This window comes from Pleurodeles waltl, chromosome 9, assembly GCF_031143425.1.
Source record: "Pleurodeles waltl isolate 20211129_DDA chromosome 9, aPleWal1.hap1.20221129, whole genome shotgun sequence".
NCBI classification, from domain to species: Eukaryota; Metazoa; Chordata; class Amphibia; order Caudata; family Salamandridae; genus Pleurodeles; species Pleurodeles waltl.
This window is the reverse complement of record NC_090448.1, coordinates 144742102-144762836: the sequence shown is the minus strand read 5'-3', so window position 1 is coordinate 144762836 and position 20735 is coordinate 144742102. Positions and strand designations below refer to the sequence as shown.

The following is a 20735-nucleotide window of genomic DNA, read 5'->3' as shown; positions in this document are numbered from 1 at the left end:
TAACATACGTCAATATTGCCAGCTATTCTACCCGTTATGAAATACAAAGGCTTTACAGGGAAATAGAATGTCATATAATGGTCTCGGTGTCACATCTGCAAAAGCTGAATATGTTTCTTTATACATTATTGAGTATGAATGTTTTGGTGGGTGACAAATTTAACAATGTCCCTGTGGGTACTGCAAAATTGGACAGTGTTGGACCTGGCCCTTTTTGCAGGGTTATGCCCAAACTTTTCCCCTCCTTCCTTCTATTTTTTCTGACCTGTTTTTGTTGGCTTTAGGACTCTGCACACTTAACCACTGCTAACCAGTGCTAAAGTGCATAAGATCTCTGTGTAAGTTGTATTGGTGATTGGTTTATCCATGATTGGCATATTTGATTTACTGGTAAGTCCCTAGGAGTGTGCACCGGGGGACTCAGGGCCTGTAAATCAAATGCTACTAGTGGGCCTGCAGCGCTGATTGTGCCACCCACATGAGTGGCCCTGTAAACATGGCTCAGACCTGCCACTGCAGTGTCTGTATGTACAGTTTTAACCTGCCAATTCGACTTGGCAAGTGTACCCACTTGGCAGGCCCAAACCTTCCCTTTCTATACATATAAGGCACCCCTAAGGTCGGCCCTAGGTATCGCCAGGGGCAGGGTGCAATGTTTGTTAAAGGTAGGACATATACCTGTGTATTTTTACAAGTCCTAACAGTGAAATAATGCAAAGTTTGGCTTTAACTGTTGCAACTCCTATCTCTCTCATAGGGTAACATGGAGCTGCCTTTAAATATCCTTAAAGTTCAGTTTCACTTTGAGAGCAGATAGACATCTGGATGTTGGGGTCTCTGAACTCCCAATTTTAAAATACATCTTATAGTGAAGGTGGTTTTTAGATTGTTAGTTTGAAAATGCCACTTTTAGAAAGTGGGCATTTGCTTGCTTAAACCATTCTGTGACGCTGCCTGTTTTTGGATTCCTTGTCTGGGTCAGACTGACAGTTCAAATCTACATTTCTACCAGTACACACTTCACATGTTGATGATTGGTTCCTCTTTTACGGTTCTCATCCATCCAGCTCGTCAGGTAACAATATTGTTACAGCTTATACTCCAGTCAGTATGGTTATTGTTCTTCTCCTGAGAAAGTCAGTCTTACACACGTTACATGTACACTGTTACATTCCACAGGAACAACATCTTGTAGCTAGCAGTTCTCATGAGAAAGACTTTTAGCTACGAGCGCATTAGGTCAGCACAGTCGAAAATTACAGTTTAATTCTCTAAGCAGACATTTTATTAAGTGTGCAAGAAATGCAGCTTGACATTGAGGCAGTGCAACTAGGTCAAGACCTCCGCTAAGTTAAGGCTTTCAATTAATAAAGCTAATACATAATTCATAGCCCTAAATATGACATATTACTACATTAATCAAACATATGCTCATCATTTCATATTATTAAGCCATTAATAAGTCTACTTTGTGAACATTGGCGGCCACTCATCGTGGTCATGCTTTCAAATGCATGCATTATTTTTTCTACATTATTATACTTTCTACGCAAATTCAACACTCAGGATACATAAATATTCATTAATAATTCTGTTAAAAACTCCTGCTCTAGCACTAGTGGATTTGAATGTTTCTAAACGAATTCTAAAAACAAGTTTGTAAGAAAGGAGATAAACTAGGCTATTTATCTTTGTTTTTCCTGGTAACAATTTATGCCTAGGACGTGATTACTTTTACCACTGAATGCTGATGAAATGCCCAGTAAAGTCTGGATGCAAAGCACATCTCTTCAATCCCACCCCTTGTTACAGAATAGAGTTCATTCTCTTTATTCAAGAGAACTGTTTAACTCTCTGACATTTGAACGAATTGCTATCCAATATTTGTAGAAGTGCAACGATTATATTAATTTAATGATTATAATTCAATATTAATTTCCAGACAACAAAGTCAGAAATCCTTTTACTATATGAAGATGTGGAAGACTAAATTGCAACAAAGGTACAGACTTTGAAAAGTGCAACATGAGGAACATTCAATATTGTTACTTCAAGGCGAGTATATTGTGGTTGTTCTCCAAAACTTTAAGGTCAACCTGTTGCCTTTATTATCCAGTTCACACACTATGCTAATTAGGTGTTAATTTAATTTGCTTATCATATACTGGTTAATATATTACTTGCTATTGCTATATTTGAGGTAAAGATAATAATTTCACATTTTATATAAATATATTGAAATTATTTAGATGTAGGCAAAGCAGCATTGCTGAAAGGGTCTTAAAACCTCCAGACTACTGCCAGATGTGTTGGAGATATTCTGCTTGGTACTGAGATATGGTCGAAGCCTGGTTGTTTGACCTAAGATGTGAGGCATGTGAAATATCAACTTTTTCACATCATTCATGATACTCTGTGTGTGACAGTCAGAAAACCTTGAAAGAAATGCAAAGATCCACCAGCAATTTATTTGAGAGAACTCATATAGTGCAGTAAACCCTGGTCCAAAAACAACTTTGGCAACTTTTGACATATGGGGATCCATACCGAGCAGTTATTTTGAGAAGGGACATAAGCAGTTCAGATTGCTACTATTACCCAGTGTTCCTTCAGCAGTGGGGAAAAGAAATATTGCACTTTGCAAATTACTTATAATCGTTAAGAAGGAAAGTGTAATTTGTCTAATTTTATGGTACTAATCAGGATAGACAAAATATCAGTATAATGTCACCAATTCTTGGGTAACTTTGTGAAACTGAATTCATCTTCAAGATTTATCACATTTGCTATCTAGGGAACACAGTAGATGGTTGAATTGGTAGTGTCTTTTTAATGAATTCTATATATTATGTATTCCAGGGAGCTCTTAGAGGCAACCACTGTGTGTACCAGTGAACGTCTGCAAATCAGTGTGCTACCTATGAAAAGGCCTGCTAATTCCTACTGAGCTGTGAATTTATTGAAGGCTGCCACCGTGATGACACAAATTACATTGACAAGCCACCAGGCTATAAAACCTTTCTTCTTTTGTAATGCATAGTATTCTGTTCTGACTAGATGCATTAGATTAATGTAAGGTATTTGAGAAGTATATTTATTTTGTTTCAAAATGAAAGAATCTGGCAGTTATGTTGTGAGAAAAAAATGTTGATGTTTGATTTTACAGCCTGTTTAAAAATTGTAATGTAAATTAAGTCTAGCTTTCAGCTATTGCACAGCAGCTAGCAAGAGCCTCCTAGTATTCATGTTGCCTTAAAGAGGCCTGGCTGAAATTTCCTGCTTTGATTGTACCCATAAAGACATATTCGGCATAATCACTTAGGTGGATATGTTTGAGTTTTTAAAGGACCAATGCAGCCCTCCTAGCTCTAAGAGGCTGGTACTCTGCCTCCCGGGATGGATTTCATTAGAAGGGCAAGGAGAGTAAGAACAAAGGACAGAGGACCTATTCCAACAAGAGTCTCCTAAACATTTTGAAATTCAGTGGAAGCATTACGTCAGTTATCAATAGTCCATCACTAACTATTATAGATGGTTGGTGGGGTGACTTTCACAACAGTGGGTGTAGGTTTTTTTAGGGAAAGGATCTCCCACCTTCTCCATGAAAACAGCTAATTACTTTCAATGAAAATCAACATGAGCTACTAATATTATTAGTGTTGACTTAGTGACCATATTAGACAAGATTGAATTAGTGGTAGCCATATGCAAGATTATGGCAACGATTACCTCATTGCAACAGGCACAATTGCTAAGAGTAATAAAAAGTGCTTTGTCAATGTGGAAAGTCTCTGCATGGGTAATACATAAAAACCATAGCTGAAGGCACCTGGCAGCAAGTTAATTATATCAGGAATAGTCTCCCCAACAACGGATGACTTAACACTAGAATCACAGTGTTAAATATATTTGGAAAAGTCAACTTTGTTTTCAATCAGCTGAGGCAGCTTAGGTCGGTTTTAAATGAGGATAGAAGCATGCATCAAGGCAATGCAGATTTTCGGTACATAGGGAGCTGCTGCATTTATAACAGTTTTGGATCATGTAGACATTTCTGAATGGGGACGCAAACAAAAGTTTTCTCCTCTGTGGCAATATTCACATAAAAGTGAAATTGGTTGCCCCTCACCAGCAGCAGCAGCTGCAAAACCTTTAAAATAAAACAATAATAAAAATTGTTTATTTTAATTTTCTTTTAAAGGGCGGGGCTGTGGGGGTGACGAATGTATGTTTGATCAGCCTTCGTGGGCCAGCCAAACACGCATGTGCACTAGGCTCTCTCCAGCCCAGCAACACAGTTGACGGGCTGGAGAGAGCCTGTACAGGCTCCCAGTCTGCCTGGGATTGTCCTGGCTGGGTGCTCCCATCATTCATTTTGAGCAGTGTCAGAATTGTCCACAGGGCAGGCTGGGAGCCAGCTCTTGCAGCCAGCAGAGAAGCGGGTGGATCGGTTCAGCGTGGCGCAGCGAGGCAATGGAGGAAAGTGTAATTTTTATTTTTATTTACCTTAACCCCAATTCACCCCCACTCCTGCGTGTGCCGCTCCTTCCGAGGCCCAGCGAGCCTCTCCTGAGTTGAAGACTATCCTATCACACGCATACCAGTGCAACCTTATGGATTTCTGCCTGCTTCTTTGTTGTTCCTAACAGCTGAGGACACCCAGGGTAAGAGGAACGTGTAGCTTTGGTTTATGAGGTGAATGAAGCAGTGCAGAGAAGGCAGAGTTTCCACCAGAACCTGCGTTCCTTTGCCTGCCTGTGGAGAGAGGGAGGGAAAGAGGCGTGTGTTGTTCTCACATGCCTAAAGAAACCGCACCCTGGCAGCTATGGGACACTGAGATAAGTCAACCATTTCCCGCCATAAGCAGAAAAGTGGTTTATATTCAATTTCAATCATGTACAATATGTGGCACAGCTGAGTGTTCTGAATTAAAAACTAGGCCATTTTTTTTCCCTGTAAAAGTCAAAAGCAAAAGTCAAATCTAATTGTCACAGTGTCTTTGTCAGGACTGTACATCTCATTGTATTTTAATTCAGCTTGTTATCTCGGTTTATTAAATACAAAGAAGGAAAGCTTCCTTTAGGGAGAAGAGAGTGATTTTATCCTGAAAATGTGTGTTTATATTTTTGCTCTTGGCATCTGAAAGCCTCGTCTGTACTCTAGCTTTTATTGTATCAGAGTAAGGTACATATGTCGTTTCAAACTTTTCTAAATGTACTGCATGCAATTTCAGTGCAGTGTGTATATTATCACAAGTGATTGACCTGACACATTGGGCCTGATTCTAACTTTGGAGGACGGTGTTAAACCGTCCCAAAAGTGGCGGATATACCACCTACCGTATTACGAGTTCCATAGGATATAATGGACTCGTAATACGGTAAGTGGTATATCCGCCACTTTTGGGACGGTTTAACACCGTCCTCCAAAGTTAGAATCAGGCCCATTATTTGTAAAGATGGCACTTTTCAATTAAACAAGATGACGACCGACATAATTCATTCATTTTTATTAACCTTAGGTGCATATTTTATAGAGTTTAATAATTAGTGTACATTTCTTTCAGTGATTGTTTTTCCTCAACTATGTTCAGTAACCAACTGATTGGATAGATATGCAAGCATACCTGTAAGTCTGCATCAAATTCATGTTTCAAGTGAGCTTCTTCCGCTGCTTCCACAAGCCGCTAGAAAAAAGAAATGTGTATTATTTATAATTGTATTGCAGATATAAAATAAATATGCATACAGTACTTTATACATTCTTGGTACCATAAATGAGCTGCATGTTAAACTGAGATAGTTCTTTCTCACATTGTGACGGCCTGATAAGTACGTACCTCAGCACAGCATGCATACACATGAAGAGATCGGTTTTTGGGTAGGCATCTATGAAATTCACGTAATTTCCTTTTTTATAATTACGTGAAACCAGAAAAATGATAAAAATGTATGCAAACTACAAATATGGCATTTAGCGCTTTACTTTAGGGCAAAATGAGTCCTCCCATTCATTTGCAGTACTTAATTTGAGCTGGTGGTTGCTTGTCGTTTCCGGTGGCGGGCACCTGCACTTAGTTTTGGGGGCCTAACTTATTTTTCGGCATCAGGCAGATACTGCAAGTGAAAGATGCTGAAAGAGAAAGACGAAAGAGCTTGAAAAACTGAGAAAGCAGAAATCTGCAAGAGTAAGCTGAAGGGGCAGGGAATGACAGTGAATCAATTAAAGAGGCCCGGAATGGGTTTGGCATTATGCTGCTTCAGTATTTTGAGCTCCCACATTTATTTGCAAAAGTCGAGTGTGTCAGGGGAGACCTTAGGCACCCACACATTTTTATTTACAAAATAAGCACTGTTCATTTGGGATGCAAGGACACATTGTATGGTAAAAAAAATAGTGCAAGAAACACAAGTGCTACCATCAACAGCCCCTCGCCTTCTATCTGTTCCTGTTATTCATGTACGCCAACTAAAGAATTTCTATTGAAATGACGTGAAATTGCATGAAGTGGTTTAATGGTGTAATTTGAGGAATTTCATGTTCAATGCAAAATATCAGAAATTACGCGAGATTGCAACAACTTTTAAAAGTTTTGCCCAGATGTATGTATGTCTTGCAAAGGTGAAATAAGCATTAATAAAGGCTATAGCTCATTTGTATTTTAAGGTGCATATTCTATTATTTTAATGCTTGCTTATTTTTGGTGAATGCACATTCAGACAACACATATTGAAACACCCTTGTACACACAGACATCTACTTTTGTGTGTGTACATTAGATCTTTCAATGTATTACCCTTAGCATAGGACATCGGCTTTGGCCCAGGGTCTGTTAAGATGACGCCAGGTCCATATGCTCTCCAAAAATGGAGTGATGCAATATCCTCTGTTTATGCCCATGGCTACCACTGAGGTAAATTAAACTATTAATAACTCAGTGCTTGTATGTCAGCAGTATTTAGCTGCTCTGGATAAGGGATAGGATCCCCTCTATATTCCACCTCATAAATTGAATAGTACTGCAATTCTATCTGACATCTCTCTTCTAAATAAAATGTTACTTATTATTAACTTGGTACTCAGATTTGGAAAATGCATTAAAAATCATGACTCAAATGCAACCTGGACTGTTAAATTACGGAATCAAATTAGGTCCCCCAACTTTACCTTTGCCACTTTCGAGACGTGTGACCAATCTAAAAACAGCAATCTGATGAGATTCTTGCATTAGCTGAAGCCTTGTCCACACCTACTTCCTATACTCGCATAGAGCCTGAATTAGCACACTCACTTTGGAGAAATTGTGCTGACCATCTTCAAGGTAAATATCGATAGCAGCCAAGGAGATCTGACAGGATCTGACCCTGACCTGGGAGTTGTCCTTAGATATGCATAGTGATTATGACTGCTGATAGTTCTGTAGGTCACCTGGTACAGATTCGCCAACTACATCAGCCAGCATGTGTTCCCGAGGCAGTGCTGTAATGAACACTGGGCTATCATTGATTTGGGGTAGGTAAAATGGTTTTACAAAACATGTAGCTGGAGGGACAGAAACACTCTTAAGCTTCCGTGATCTCTGGTGTCAGGTAGCATTTTACAGGGTAAAGCACTGCCTAGGGGTTTGAGTGCTGCTGAATTTCAGGAATACATCACTTTAGTGAAAAGCAGAAGTAGAGTGTGTTGATAGTGGAGGACTAGGGACATTTTCACTGATCGGTTTAGAGTAACCTTTTCCACACTTCATAAAATTGTCAAAAATTGTTAATTCCAAAATATACATAATGCATTATGAATGATAGATGAGAATGGGAGATGTTTTAGGAAAGCTCTTTCAAAATAAAAAGTAACATCTTCTAAAAATCTCAAAGTTTTTTCAGGCAGTCTTCATTCAAGAATCAAGGGCCAGATGTAAAAAAATTATCTAAAATTGTGACTTCCTTGCAGAATCCCAATTAAGAGATCACAATTCCTAATGTAAGAACGCCTACATCTTTGAAATAGATATTCCTAATGGGTCACACATCGACTTCCCTCATGAATATTAATGAGGTAGGTTGCAATTTGCCACCCATTAGGAATCGCAGCCATCACACAGATAGTGGCTTGCAAAGTTCAGCAGATGACTATGTCTGTGATTGATTTTTAATAAAGCTCAACTTATTTTTTTTTAATAAAGCCAATTTTCTTTAAAGGAAAATGGGACGCATTTAAAAAGAAAAAAAATGAAACTTTGAAGTTTTATTTTTTTAACATTCTCATAGGAGAAGGGGTCCAGAGGCAAGCACATACCATACCGATTCAGTATTTGGAAGATATGCCCTAAACGCTCTTCTTCCAAATACCGAATCTGTAACACATATTGGGATTCAGTAACGTGCAATTTGTGCTTTTGTACATTTGGAAAAGCTCTTTTGCAGTTGCGAATGGGCCTATTCTAAGAATCAGGCCGTTCCGACCACAAAAATGCTTTGTATAGCCGGCCCTATGTGTTGCTGATTTTCAGTTTGATTTCTTGAAATGTATATATTATCACTATTTTTAAAATGAGGAAACATGATAATCTTACTAGTGATCAAATGCTGGCTGGTACGTTAACCTAAATAAAAAAAACACAGATCGCTCTGGATTGTCCCTCATCAGAGGCATCAATAGTTGATCCAGTCATGCTACCATCTTGCTCTGGAAGTTTAATTTGTACACTGTAATTGCTGAATGCAGAGATGAACGAGTGATTCACACCTGAAATGGACCAGCTTCGGGATTGTGATACAAGATGCTCTGAAGAACAGCAAAACATATGAAAGCATGCAGTGATGTTGCAAAGTTACCGTGATGAGGACCAAGATATGAGGTGTTTGCAGCATAGCTGAACAGTAAAGTTGATGGAGTGAATTGTGTTGAATGAACGTGATGTAAAAGGAGAGCGTGAACTAGAAGGTCTAATTTTTCTATGTAGGTTGTGATAATGAATTTAATTTTTGGTGATCTAATGGTGCTAGATTGTGGGTGTCTGAGGAATAAACTGTGTAGACAAGTAGATTTATCCTAAAGTGGGGTTATCTTATGAAGCAAGTGTGTTATGTTTAAATTGAAGCTAGGACTGAATGTAGAGAAGGAAATGTCCTAAAATGAGCACCACTAGCAAAACAAGTAAAAAAGTATAAAAGCCATACACAATCTTCCACCATTGTCGATCTGCTATGAGAACTGAGAAGTGGAAACGACCTACCAATGAGGAGAATGTGCATAAAACGAGATAGTGAAGAGAATGGTGTAAACGAGATCTTTTAAGCAACATATGGATAGACAGCTACAGTGAATGACATTCTGATATGTCTGACACAATTCTCCATCTCTTAGTGCAATCTCACTGTCTGCATGTAAGCAGTGCTTAATTTGTAAATAAAAAGGTGCCGGTGCTCAAAGCCCTCCTCTTAAACACGCGGCTGCTGCAATTAAATGTGCGAACATGGAACACTGGGGCAGTCTAATTCTGAAGCCATCTCGGGCCTCCTCAATCCATTTAAAAGCACTCCCTGCCCCTTCAGCTCACTTTTGCAGCTTTCTGCTTTCTCCTTTTGTGACGCTTTTTCTTTTTGCTCTTCCTCCATCTTTCCCATGTGTGTCTTTTGCTCGCAGTAAATGCATGAGGCAGAAAAATAAGCGCCGGCCCACAAAAATAAGTGCCAGTGCTCTGCACCGGCAACAACAAGCACAAATTAAGCACTGCATGTAAGGCTAGTCCACGGTTGCAGAAACTGGTTATTAGCATTTGCTGCAGCACTAGGGGAAGATGGCTTCTCTCACGGGGAGAAATTAATTTGTGGGAAGACATTTTTTAACACTAATATTGCGGTTATTACACTTGCTTCTACAATAAATGCATTTTGCAACGGATTGTCTGAAATCGTAAATTATTCTAGAAATAAGGATGTGCTGTTTTATTAGCCTATTTAGTACAACGATACTTGTTTTTAATGTTATTTACTGTTTGTCATGAAAGAAAAACACATTCGTATCAATATTAAGCAAAAAGGCAGTTTGGTATATACATTTAAATTAAGATAAGAGCAATTAAATATTTATTAATTTAAGCAATGATTCGGCACATTTATAGCTTGACACTGACGTGTATTTTACAAAATCTTCAGCTAAGTGATCTGTTTCATTATTGCGTTACATGCACCTCTGACTCAGTTTTGGGAAGGCGTTTTCGCAGAGAGAACGTGATCCAAACGGGCCTTAAAATAAATAAAAAAATATATATATATATATACATATATATATATATATACTGCTCTCGACACAGAATGAGCAGAATCGCTTTCTCTTTCATAAGCAACAGCATTTTCTCCAGATGCTCTGAAAATTAGAAAAATTGTCTTACAAAATCTGCACCCAGTCACAACAACAGGACATCACATTTGAACAGCTGAGACTACAATGCTATTGAACCACTCACTGTACTGAGCTTCCCCCATTTTGAAGTAAGGCAAATTAACTAAAACGAAAACAACCTCTGCTTGTGCCAAGCCATCTTCCTTCATTCCAGGATGGAGGCCACTGGACATAAGGGCCGGCTTTAGAGTAGTGGGACCAGTGCAGTGACACTGGGTACTGACCTTTAGGAACAATGACCTGAAGGAGGGGGTTAGCACTAAGATATGATATGATTGAAAAGCACCTGATGCAAAGTTCCTTGTGAGTCTAGCTAATAGGCAGCAATAAAAATGTCAAGATAACTCTTATAAGTAATGTTCCTGCTAGAGAGAGAGAGAGATCAGAGGTTTGTTTTGAGGCAGTTTTGAATCACCATAAAGTAGCACAGAGGGTTAATATGTCTGCTGCAAGAACAGATCTGTATTTTATGTGGATAGCTATGTGGATTAGCAAAGCCAGCCCTTGCCAGCACTTTAAAACAAAATCAATGTATGTGAGAGAGGGGCTAGGAGAGATCATAGGGATTTCTGCTGGATGATAGTGAGAGAATCCTAGGAGAAGGATTGTTGCACCAGGCGCCACCAGCGCTAAAGCGGGCCCTGCTGGATATGAAACACATGGTGTAACATCACATCTCCAAAAATTAATAAGACAGAATTTATTTGACCAATGGAAATACCTAAGCTTTGGCTTTCAGCATCAATTTTTCCTTTTGTTTTAGATGTATTTCTGGCCAGACACAACAAATGATGAATTTTGTACAGTGTGGCAATGCAAGATACAGGCGAGGTCTAGAGATTGCCGTTATTCTATTTTACATTGCTACTAATGAATTACTTACAATACAATGAGGATTGGAAATTATTTAAAAATACTATTTTTGCCCCAAGACTTATTAAAATCTACACAATGTAACATATTGTGGTTTACATTGTGCCACTGTTCAAGATAAAGCACCAGTGAGAGAATGCACGATGTCCCGCTGGGGAGGGCCTTTAGAAGAGAGTGCAATTGTAGTAATGTTTCTCATCACAAGGATAGAATGATTTTCAGCTGCGCAATAATACTAAAGGATGGCAAATGAGCTAAAAATATGAAACGTCATTTTATTCCCACGATCGTACAGTGATACTGTACATACATTGTGATAGAGGTAAATCGCACTTTTAAATGTAGCCTAGAGGCAGATTTAGCTATTTACCAGGCTCCTGTTTCAAACTCCTAATCAAAATGTATGCAAGTATACACACAAAGAGGGATTTTTGGTTAGCCCTCTTCATCCTTTGGGACACTCAAATGTCGTTCGCATTTTATTTGTGACCAAGACAGCGTATAGCATGGTGAAATGGGGAAATTCCCTTTCTATTGCTTATTTTGAACCATGAATGAAAGCATTGTGTGAAAACAGATGTGCATAGTCACCTGAAAAAGAGTCCCTTTTCCTACTGTAAGTTGTACACATAGGCTTAACACTTTTGTCACCAGCATTTCTATTTCTCTTATAAACTTTTGATTTATCTTTTTATTTATTCGCAAAAAGGGTATCTAAATAATGGCATGCTTCCTAAGGCCAGCACCCATTGGCTTTGCCATTCCTAGTCCTAGCTGAACTCATTAATTAACTCTGGTTCATTGAATCATGCTAAATCTATGCTTATTGAGAAATATAGCATCATTAATAATTTTATTTGTGGTGAGAAATTAATGAGCATTATTTACAATATTTGCAACTGCAATGCTTATCACGGAATGAGCCCAAAGACAATTATGTTATGCATATTTTTTTACATTTAATGAGATAGTTGATACTAGTACAGCATTCAGAACATTGTATATGAGGTGAATTGATGGGCTAAAATTACGAGGATGATGTTAATACATTTGTTGAACCAGGCAGGATACTGTAGAGGAAGCATATATCTTTGTTTTACGCCACACATACAGGCAATGTTAGCTGCCTGGCAAGGGCTATTTTCAGAACACAGTGCCATACAATTCACCACACAGCACAAAACACAGCATGTAATATACAAACAATACACAGAATACACACACACATACAGAAAGGGTTTCTTCAATAGGCCTTTCAGCCATTGGCTTCTACAGGTTTTCTGGTTTTAGGCATTGGCTAAGAGTTCTGCCCATCAGTGCTGGCATCAGCCCACAACAAACGGCAGATGTGAATATCCCAGAAGTAGTGCCTCCTGTCACGTGTCAATTCTCTCCTTGCTGGCTGCTTTTCTCTGCGCAATCCCAGCGGGGTCCCTAGAGACAGCTGCGGATTCTCCCTTTGCTCGTACCAGGCCATACCGCTGCCCAGAAAATCAGTTCTTGGTGGCTGAACAAGTGTGTCACTGGGCACGGAAGGGGATTCAGAAATGCTGACATCATTGGAGAGCCCTTCTGGTGATAAAAAAGGAATCTCCACAATAGGGGCAGAGATCTGGCCCTAGTGTGGAGATTCCACCCTGACGGTTGAGTGCGGACATAAAGATACTACTCATAACTTACCTTTGTGAATACCCAAAAGTATTAAAGTTAGACTTTTGGTGTAAACGTAGACCAAAAGTCTTACTTTACTTTTGTGACTAAGGCCTATCATCTAAAGAGGCAATATACCAGAAAAAACTCCAGAAACATGAGACATTCCCAGGGCCACACTTGCACATAAGTGCGGTTCTGCTATAACGATAACAAAAGAACTGAACATGAATGAAGAAGTTCAAAGACCTATCATCACACATGTTAACATTTTAGAAGAGAAAAGTGGGAGACTATTGCAAAATAATCTGAAGAATGTATTTCCACCATCGACCTCTATTGAAGGAGAAGTAATTTCAGATGGGAGACAGCCAAAATAAAGCCATTTTTGGCTTAAAAAATCGGGAGTCTCCTGTCTGAATCAGGTATATTGGCATGTATGTTTTATGTAGACCAGGAGGTGCATCTCTGTAGAGCATTACCTATCCTTACGTGGCAATATATTACGGGATTCTTGATCCAAAACAAGTCCTACGAAATGTTAACTTTGCCACTCTATTATTGAATGTGTCTTCAATTATTTTAACATATAAATTGGTCCTGAAGGGTAAAACTAACATGTATGAGAACAATGTATCCAGTTATTATCCACCAGTGTTTTGTATGACATGAAGTGGCTGTACATCAATATGGCATTCTACTGTGCTACACTTTAACTCTATTATTTTTAATAAATAGTTTTTAAACAAAATTGGATTCTAATCATGTTTAAACATTCATTTTAAAGTGAAAATCTCTAAATATTATAGCAATTCCATATGGAAATGCATGTCCATAATTGTATTATTACTGATGCAGTTGCTCTGACTAAACAGCAATGTGGATTGAGTAGCGACACATGCTGCTAGTTGATTATACATGTAGGCTCCATATATTAATAACACATCCCCTTACCATACCACCACATCACACTATCATAACACTATATGTTACTACTGTTAGTGGTTTTCTTTGTACACATTTAGTGCCCATAACGCGATATCTAATGAATCAAAGTTCACAACTGAGGCTGATCAACTAATCGATACATTTAAACAATGTGAAACACATTAGGCTCCAAGACAGAGTGGTTAAGTTTCAAAGCATAAGGGTTTATTAAAGATTAAACATTTACAGAAGGCACACTCATCAATTTAGTGTCAATCAGTAATCAATACATGAATGAATTTGTAAATATATAATAATTAAATCAAAGTCATATAAGTAAGAGGATGAGCTATCATAAATTCCCCTTAAAGGAAATGTTAAGTAAAATGAGTTATCCCATAATGAGAGTACTTTAAATCTCCTGCTCTATTCAAGTCTGGAAAACATTACCTCAGTAAGCATTCCACAAGTGTTCTGAACTGTAAGTTACTCTACACTAGCTTAAAACACACAATCATGACATTTGCTATACCTACACATGGACACTTTTCCATTAAAACACTTCAGCCAGGTTTAAGAATGAAGATGCAATCTTGAGCTCATTAATTTTTCAGGATCTTCCACAATATAGCTTCTCTAGCTGTCCCCCAAACTTACATTTATCTGCAACAAAACGTGATAAATTGAACCAACTTGTACACTGCAGGTGATTTCTTATATTTGATACTAATTATCACATTCCATAATGATTACAATAAAATTAAAACATATCCTCTCTTGAGAAAGTAAGAAACAGAAATCTGTATTCAACAGCATTGAAATTCATCTTGCGTAGAAATAAAAGGTCACGTGCCATGTGAAGCAAGATGTCAACCAAAGCTAGCCATTTTAAAATGCAGGCCTACATTAGCTATGGTCAATCTAAATATCAATAATACACAGGTAGTCCATGTTGATATGATGCAGAAATCTTTAGGTCCTGATTCAGATATAAGTGGATGGGTTACTCTATCACAACCTTGATGGATATCCCATCCACTGAAATCTAAATCCCATTACATCCTTTGGGATTTAAATTTTGGGGGACGGGATCTCCATCACCGGTGTGACGGAATAACTCGTCCGCCAATATCTAAATCTGGCCTTTGATATAGAAAAATTATTTCACTACCATCCAACAGCATTACTGTAACACACAACCATCACTGTACTGTCATTCCACCACATCATTCTTCTACAACACTACATCGTTCTAACATGCAGCAGCACACATTATACTAATGCTGTACCATGAGAAGAGCACAACTAACTACTATACTGTCTAATACTCAACCATACAATCATATCATTCTAACAAAGCACACCATTTAATCATATCTCTTTATCATGCAATACATCACACCACTATACGTCACATCACTTTAACATAACACCACATCACTATGGCGCATCACTACATCACTCTATCATACACCAAATCATAATACTGTGCACATTATTCTAAGCTACCACAACATCACACTTCCAAAACACTGCATGTCTGCACCACACCACCATATCACTTTAACTTAAAAACAAAGCAGGGCTTCATATTACCACATCAATCATCCATACTGCCTCTTCTCACTACTGTACTACTGGATCATAGCGTATTGCAAAATCTACAATAAAACTAACTTGCTCTACTATACATGACACTACTATACAACTCCATCACTTTCACATAACACCACACCAAACTAGCAAACTACCACTTTACACTAGCATACCATCAAAGTATATCAATGTATGGTTAGAGAATAAAGTACTACAGAATGGGGAGATAGGTCTTTTTTTAGTGCTTGCCTACAACAACTTTAGCAGTGTGTTAATGAATGACCTATTGTGAACAATAAACCTAAAGCTTTGGGTAAACCAATTGAATTTAATTGAATGGCTTTATTGTCATGCTCATAAGCTTGTTTCTTGTTCAACGGCTTTCCTTTCTCTTCTTGTCTTTGTCATTCCAGAGGAGCATAGCTTCTTTATTGTCCATTTGACTGAATGATATGCCCTTCAACTGTTCACATTTCGGAACAAATATTTTTTTTCTTTTACTTTTAGTGCAGCAGTGAAGTGCAAGTGTTTTCTTGCTCTATATGCCTATTCCTTTGTGTTGTCCATGTTGCTGTCCATGTTGCTTTCCAACCCCTAGTTGTTGCTGCAAAGCCTACTCTTCCCATTCCCGCTTGACTTTTTCATCAACTCTCCCTCTGTGGCTCTCCCTCTTTCCCCTGATTGATGTTGCTTGTTAGTGGCATTTTTTCCTACCTACCACTCCACTGTTACTGTCTGGATCTGGACCTGCCCATTTCTCAATTTAAATTTGCTTTAAACTGTTTAGGATAGTCTGACTGCTGGAATTTGCTTACAAGCCACTACTTTCTGTAAACACATGTTCTCACACCTTTCATTTATTTTTAAGTCGGTCCTCGTGCCAACTCCCCCGTGACAGTCTCCTGTCCAGGTTGCCCACAGCCACCCTCTGCTGCCTTGATTTGTGCTGCTCCTTTTCCCCCTCTTCTGCTCATTGTTCTGCTCCATTTTCCCTCTCTTCTGCTTATTTTTTATGCTCCTTTCTCCCTCTCTTCTGCTCGTTTTTCTGCTCCTTTTTCCCTCTCTTCTGCTCCTTTTTCACTCTCTTCTGCTCCTTTTTCTCTTTGTTCTACTCATTTATGTACTCCTTCTTCTCTCTTCCCGCCATTTCCTTCCACCCACCCTTTCCTGCCACCCCACCCTTGCCCTACACCTACTTAATGGAGGCTACATGGGGGATGCACCACTGGTGCACTGCTGGAGCACCAAAAGCAAGACCATCAGTGTCGGTCCATGCCTCGACCGCACCCAGCACCAGGACACCTGTTACTTCCGCCATTCGCCGCTACACTACTAAGGAGCTTCTGGCCCTGGACCCCAGTCACTGGAACAAATGCTACCACACATCCTCCCTGCAATCAGCCAAAGGACCCTTCACCTGCCGCTTCTCATGCAACACAGGCCTGCCAGCCCTAACAGGACCCCAAGCCACTTCTGCCCACAAGACCACAAACAACCTGGAAGCACTCCAATGCCTCCTGTTCAACACCCGTTCTCTCTGTAAGCATGCTTCAGAAATCTGGGAAACCATGACCACCATAGAGGTGTGGAATTCCTATAGCTCAATGCCCAGGACGTATAGGGGGTCATTGTGACCCTGGCGGTCAGTGATAATGTGGCGGTAGTACAACCAACAGGCTGGCAGCACATACCGCCACATTATGACATTGGTGGGTTCTCTGCAGCCAACCAGCCAATATACCATTCTGACCACCATGGCGGTAGCAGCTGCCTGGCCGGAGAAAACAATCTCCAGCCCTTTGGCCGCTATCGTACCACTGGCAGCATTTTGACCCTACCTTCCACCATGGTTTTCGTGGTGTTTGTAATGCCACAAAAACCATGGTGGTAGGCCCTACCAGTGACAGGGCATTTCTTCCCTGTCACTGGTGGGAGGCTCACCCACTCCCCCAAACACTCCACAGATGCCACCCACCCCCTCTATCCACACTCCCCCTTCCAGTCCCCCACCCCCATTCATACACAGACACGCACCACACATACACACACTCACTCACACAGGCATACACGCATTAATTCATGCATGTATCCATTCATTCTCGCACACATTCAAACACACATTCACACTGACATGCAGATATGCATTCACATTTCCATTCATATTCGCATTCTCACACATGCATACACCGACGTACACAACACTACACACACAGTCACATACACGCCCACACTCACACATACATGCTCACAACCCCACACACACAACTCCCCCCACCTGACTCCCCTGTCGGAGGCCCAACTTGCCCGCATCCAGGGGGTCTTCCAGCAGGGATTGGGACGGGTCGCTCCTACCGCCAGAAGCACCCGCCAGCAGAACACCGACAGGCCATATTATTTGTCATAATACAGCTGGCGGCGGTCTATTGGCATGGCACTGCTGGTGGTAGCAAGGCAACCTTAACACCATCTGCCAGTCTGGCCACAGCCAGATTTCCGACCTTCTTGTGGCAGAAATTAGGCTGTGGTCATAATTTGGCGGACAGCTGTTAGCCGTAGTGACGGTCTTTCAAATCCGTCACAGAGGCGGTAGGTGCCATTTACCGCCAATCTTAGAATGAGGGCCGTAGTTTGGGGTCAAGTAAAATAAGTTTTCATGTTTATTTTGTCCTTGGAACAAGTAGACTCAACCCCCTGCAGCACAAACCCTTTGCCTGCCAGTTTACAGAGAAGAGAACTGTCTGCAGTTGAAGTAATATTTGTGTCCATATGTTAATGCTGTTCGAGTATTTGTATATAGTTCATGAATGCAAATCCTTTATTATTAGGGTTACGAGCTCTAAATAAACGTTGTAAGGTCTCACTGCACTGCTGACAGTGGTTCTAGAAATAAAAGTGTACACATATGTTTGAAAAGTTTAACAATATGAGGGTATGTATAATGCTCTCAGAATGCTCTCTGATAAGATGCAAATGTTTCAGATGCTTATAAGCAAGATTCATGACTCTTTGCTTTCAAAATAAATGTTTTCTAAAATGTTTGCTAAATGACTGTGAAATTTAAGGTGCTATTTCTTTGAAGCATCGTTTAGTAAAATGTGTTGATGCATGCTAGTATTTCCAAAAATATTCATAATGTAAAATCAGTGTAACCATTTTCAACAAGATTATGGGAAACATGAAAATGAACAAGCACTGGCAAAGCCAACCTATCTGACATTGGTTGTCATTCTTTTGGTTTTGTCAATGTGTGTCTTTTTTTACATGGCTTTTGTAACACTTTATTGTAGTAGGAGCTGCCAGGCCCTCACCATTGTAACAAACATTGGTAAAAAAAAAAAAAAACGTTTTTGCTCTCAAAAAACACATATTGCCAAAGTACTTCCTGGCACCAAACAAAACCACTTTGTGTGCCAATAGGCTCCTTGTTGAAAGCAGAATGCTATCACTCACATTAAAGCCAGCAGATAGATAGATAGATAGATAGATAGATAGATAGATAGATAGATAGATAGATAGATAGATAGATAGATAGATATGTCTTAGTTAACACCAGACCTAGTTAGGGACCCAATTCTTAAAGAAAGTCACAAAAGTGCAACCATGGTATATGGCTTTGAATTTGTGGCTTTCATGAATTCACAAGAATTTACAGAAGTATACTAGGAAATCGTACTCCTAGAAGATATTTGAGAATGAGCAAAGATGCATATGTAGATTTGCTCATGCGGAAATCTATTGAGAGTTTACCAGTTCACTTTTCCTCCAACTACTTTTGTCCCAACCCTGGAAGAATTTTTACTTCTGCCCTTGTCAGGAGTATGTTTCCAACCTTTATCTGTTTAAAGGATTATAGAAGAGCTGGTAAAAATCCCTAGCACATGCACATTAGTAGGGTTGCACAGACTCAAAAGCATTCCAGCCCTGAAACTATTGCTAACTGTTTCCTCCAGCCCCAGTATGTAGATCTGCAGAAAGGAGGCAAAATAAGGAAAATGTTATAGTAGGGATTGAAATTGCTAGTACTGAAGCCCTACTTCAGCATTAGCCCTGGCATAATCAGGGCTCTTATATATTGCTATTGCTGGAATAATTTGTTGCAGAACTCACCTTGACTGACCACGCCATCATCCACTTCACGATCTCCAGTGCTCAGCATGCCATCTCCAAACATCACAGCTCCTCCCTCTGCAGTCGGAGCAAGGTAACTGAGACACAGTGGACACAGACCCTCAGCACCACCCAACCTGAAGCATCATCAGACCTTGACCAAGCCATCCCGAACTTCTCTGCATAGATCACCAACTGCACAGACAGAATCGCCCTGTGGAAAGCAGCAAAAAACAGCAAAACCTCAACACACACTAGCTGGTACATCCCAGAGCGCAGAAACGTTAAGCACAACTGCTGCCAACTCGAGAAACAATGGCATGCCACAAGAAAACCCTCTTACAGAGACACTCATAAAGTAGCTTTCAGCAACTACAACCTACACATCAAGGAATCCAGAAAGCAGCCATTTCAGCCTGCCTCGACATGGCAGCCAACCACACGAAGGAGCTCCTCAAAATAGTCAACAAATTCATCAACCGGAAAGCCACATAGAACACCAACCACCCCTCCCATGAACTGCCACTCACTTTTGGAATAGATTCACACCAAGATCGCCTCCGTTTACAACAATTTTGACACCCAACCCACGTCCCTTAACCTCTACCACCTCTACCAATCAATGGGCACCAGCCAAATTATCACCACCTGGTGTCAACTCACCACTCAGACTGCCACGGCCATCATGACTTCTATCCACTCTGGTGCACCCAGCCACCCCTACCACCAAGACTCTTCAACCTCAGAACCATCCCAATCAGAATCAACCACACCAGCATCATCAACACCTCTATCTCCTTGGCAGCCTTCCCTGACAGATGGAAACACAAAGAGGTCAGACCCCCCTCTAAAAACCCTCCACAGACCACAGTGATCTAAAAAATTATTGACTGATTTTCCTGCACCCCTACACAGTGAAAGTACTCAAGAAAGCCATTCACCAACAACTTACCGAAAACCTGGAACAAAGTCACCTACTGACGCCTCGCAATCAGGTTTCCATGCCAACCAGAGCACTGAGACCGCTCTGATCACTGCCACCGATGACATCAGATCTCTCCTTGACCCTGGAGAAACTGTGGCCCTGATCCTTCTCGACCTCTCTGCTGCATTTGACACCGTCTCCCAACAAACCCTCATTGACAGTCTACAACATTGGCATACAGCAAAATGCTCTCAAG

General features: G+C 40.1%; 1 protein-coding gene across 2 annotated transcripts in view; it reads right to left on the bottom strand.

Moving 5' to 3' along the window:
* CACNA2D3 (calcium voltage-gated channel auxiliary subunit alpha2delta 3) overlaps nt 1-20735 on the bottom strand; it is a 2455990-nt gene that overhangs the window by 1655857 nt on the left and 779398 nt on the right. For both annotated transcript variants that reach the window (XM_069206447.1, XM_069206449.1), the window contains exon 4: nt 5627-5686. In XM_069206447.1, coding sequence (XP_069062548.1) covers nt 5627-5686 — 60 coding nt within the window. The remainder of the gene's footprint in view (nt 1-5626; nt 5687-20735) is intronic.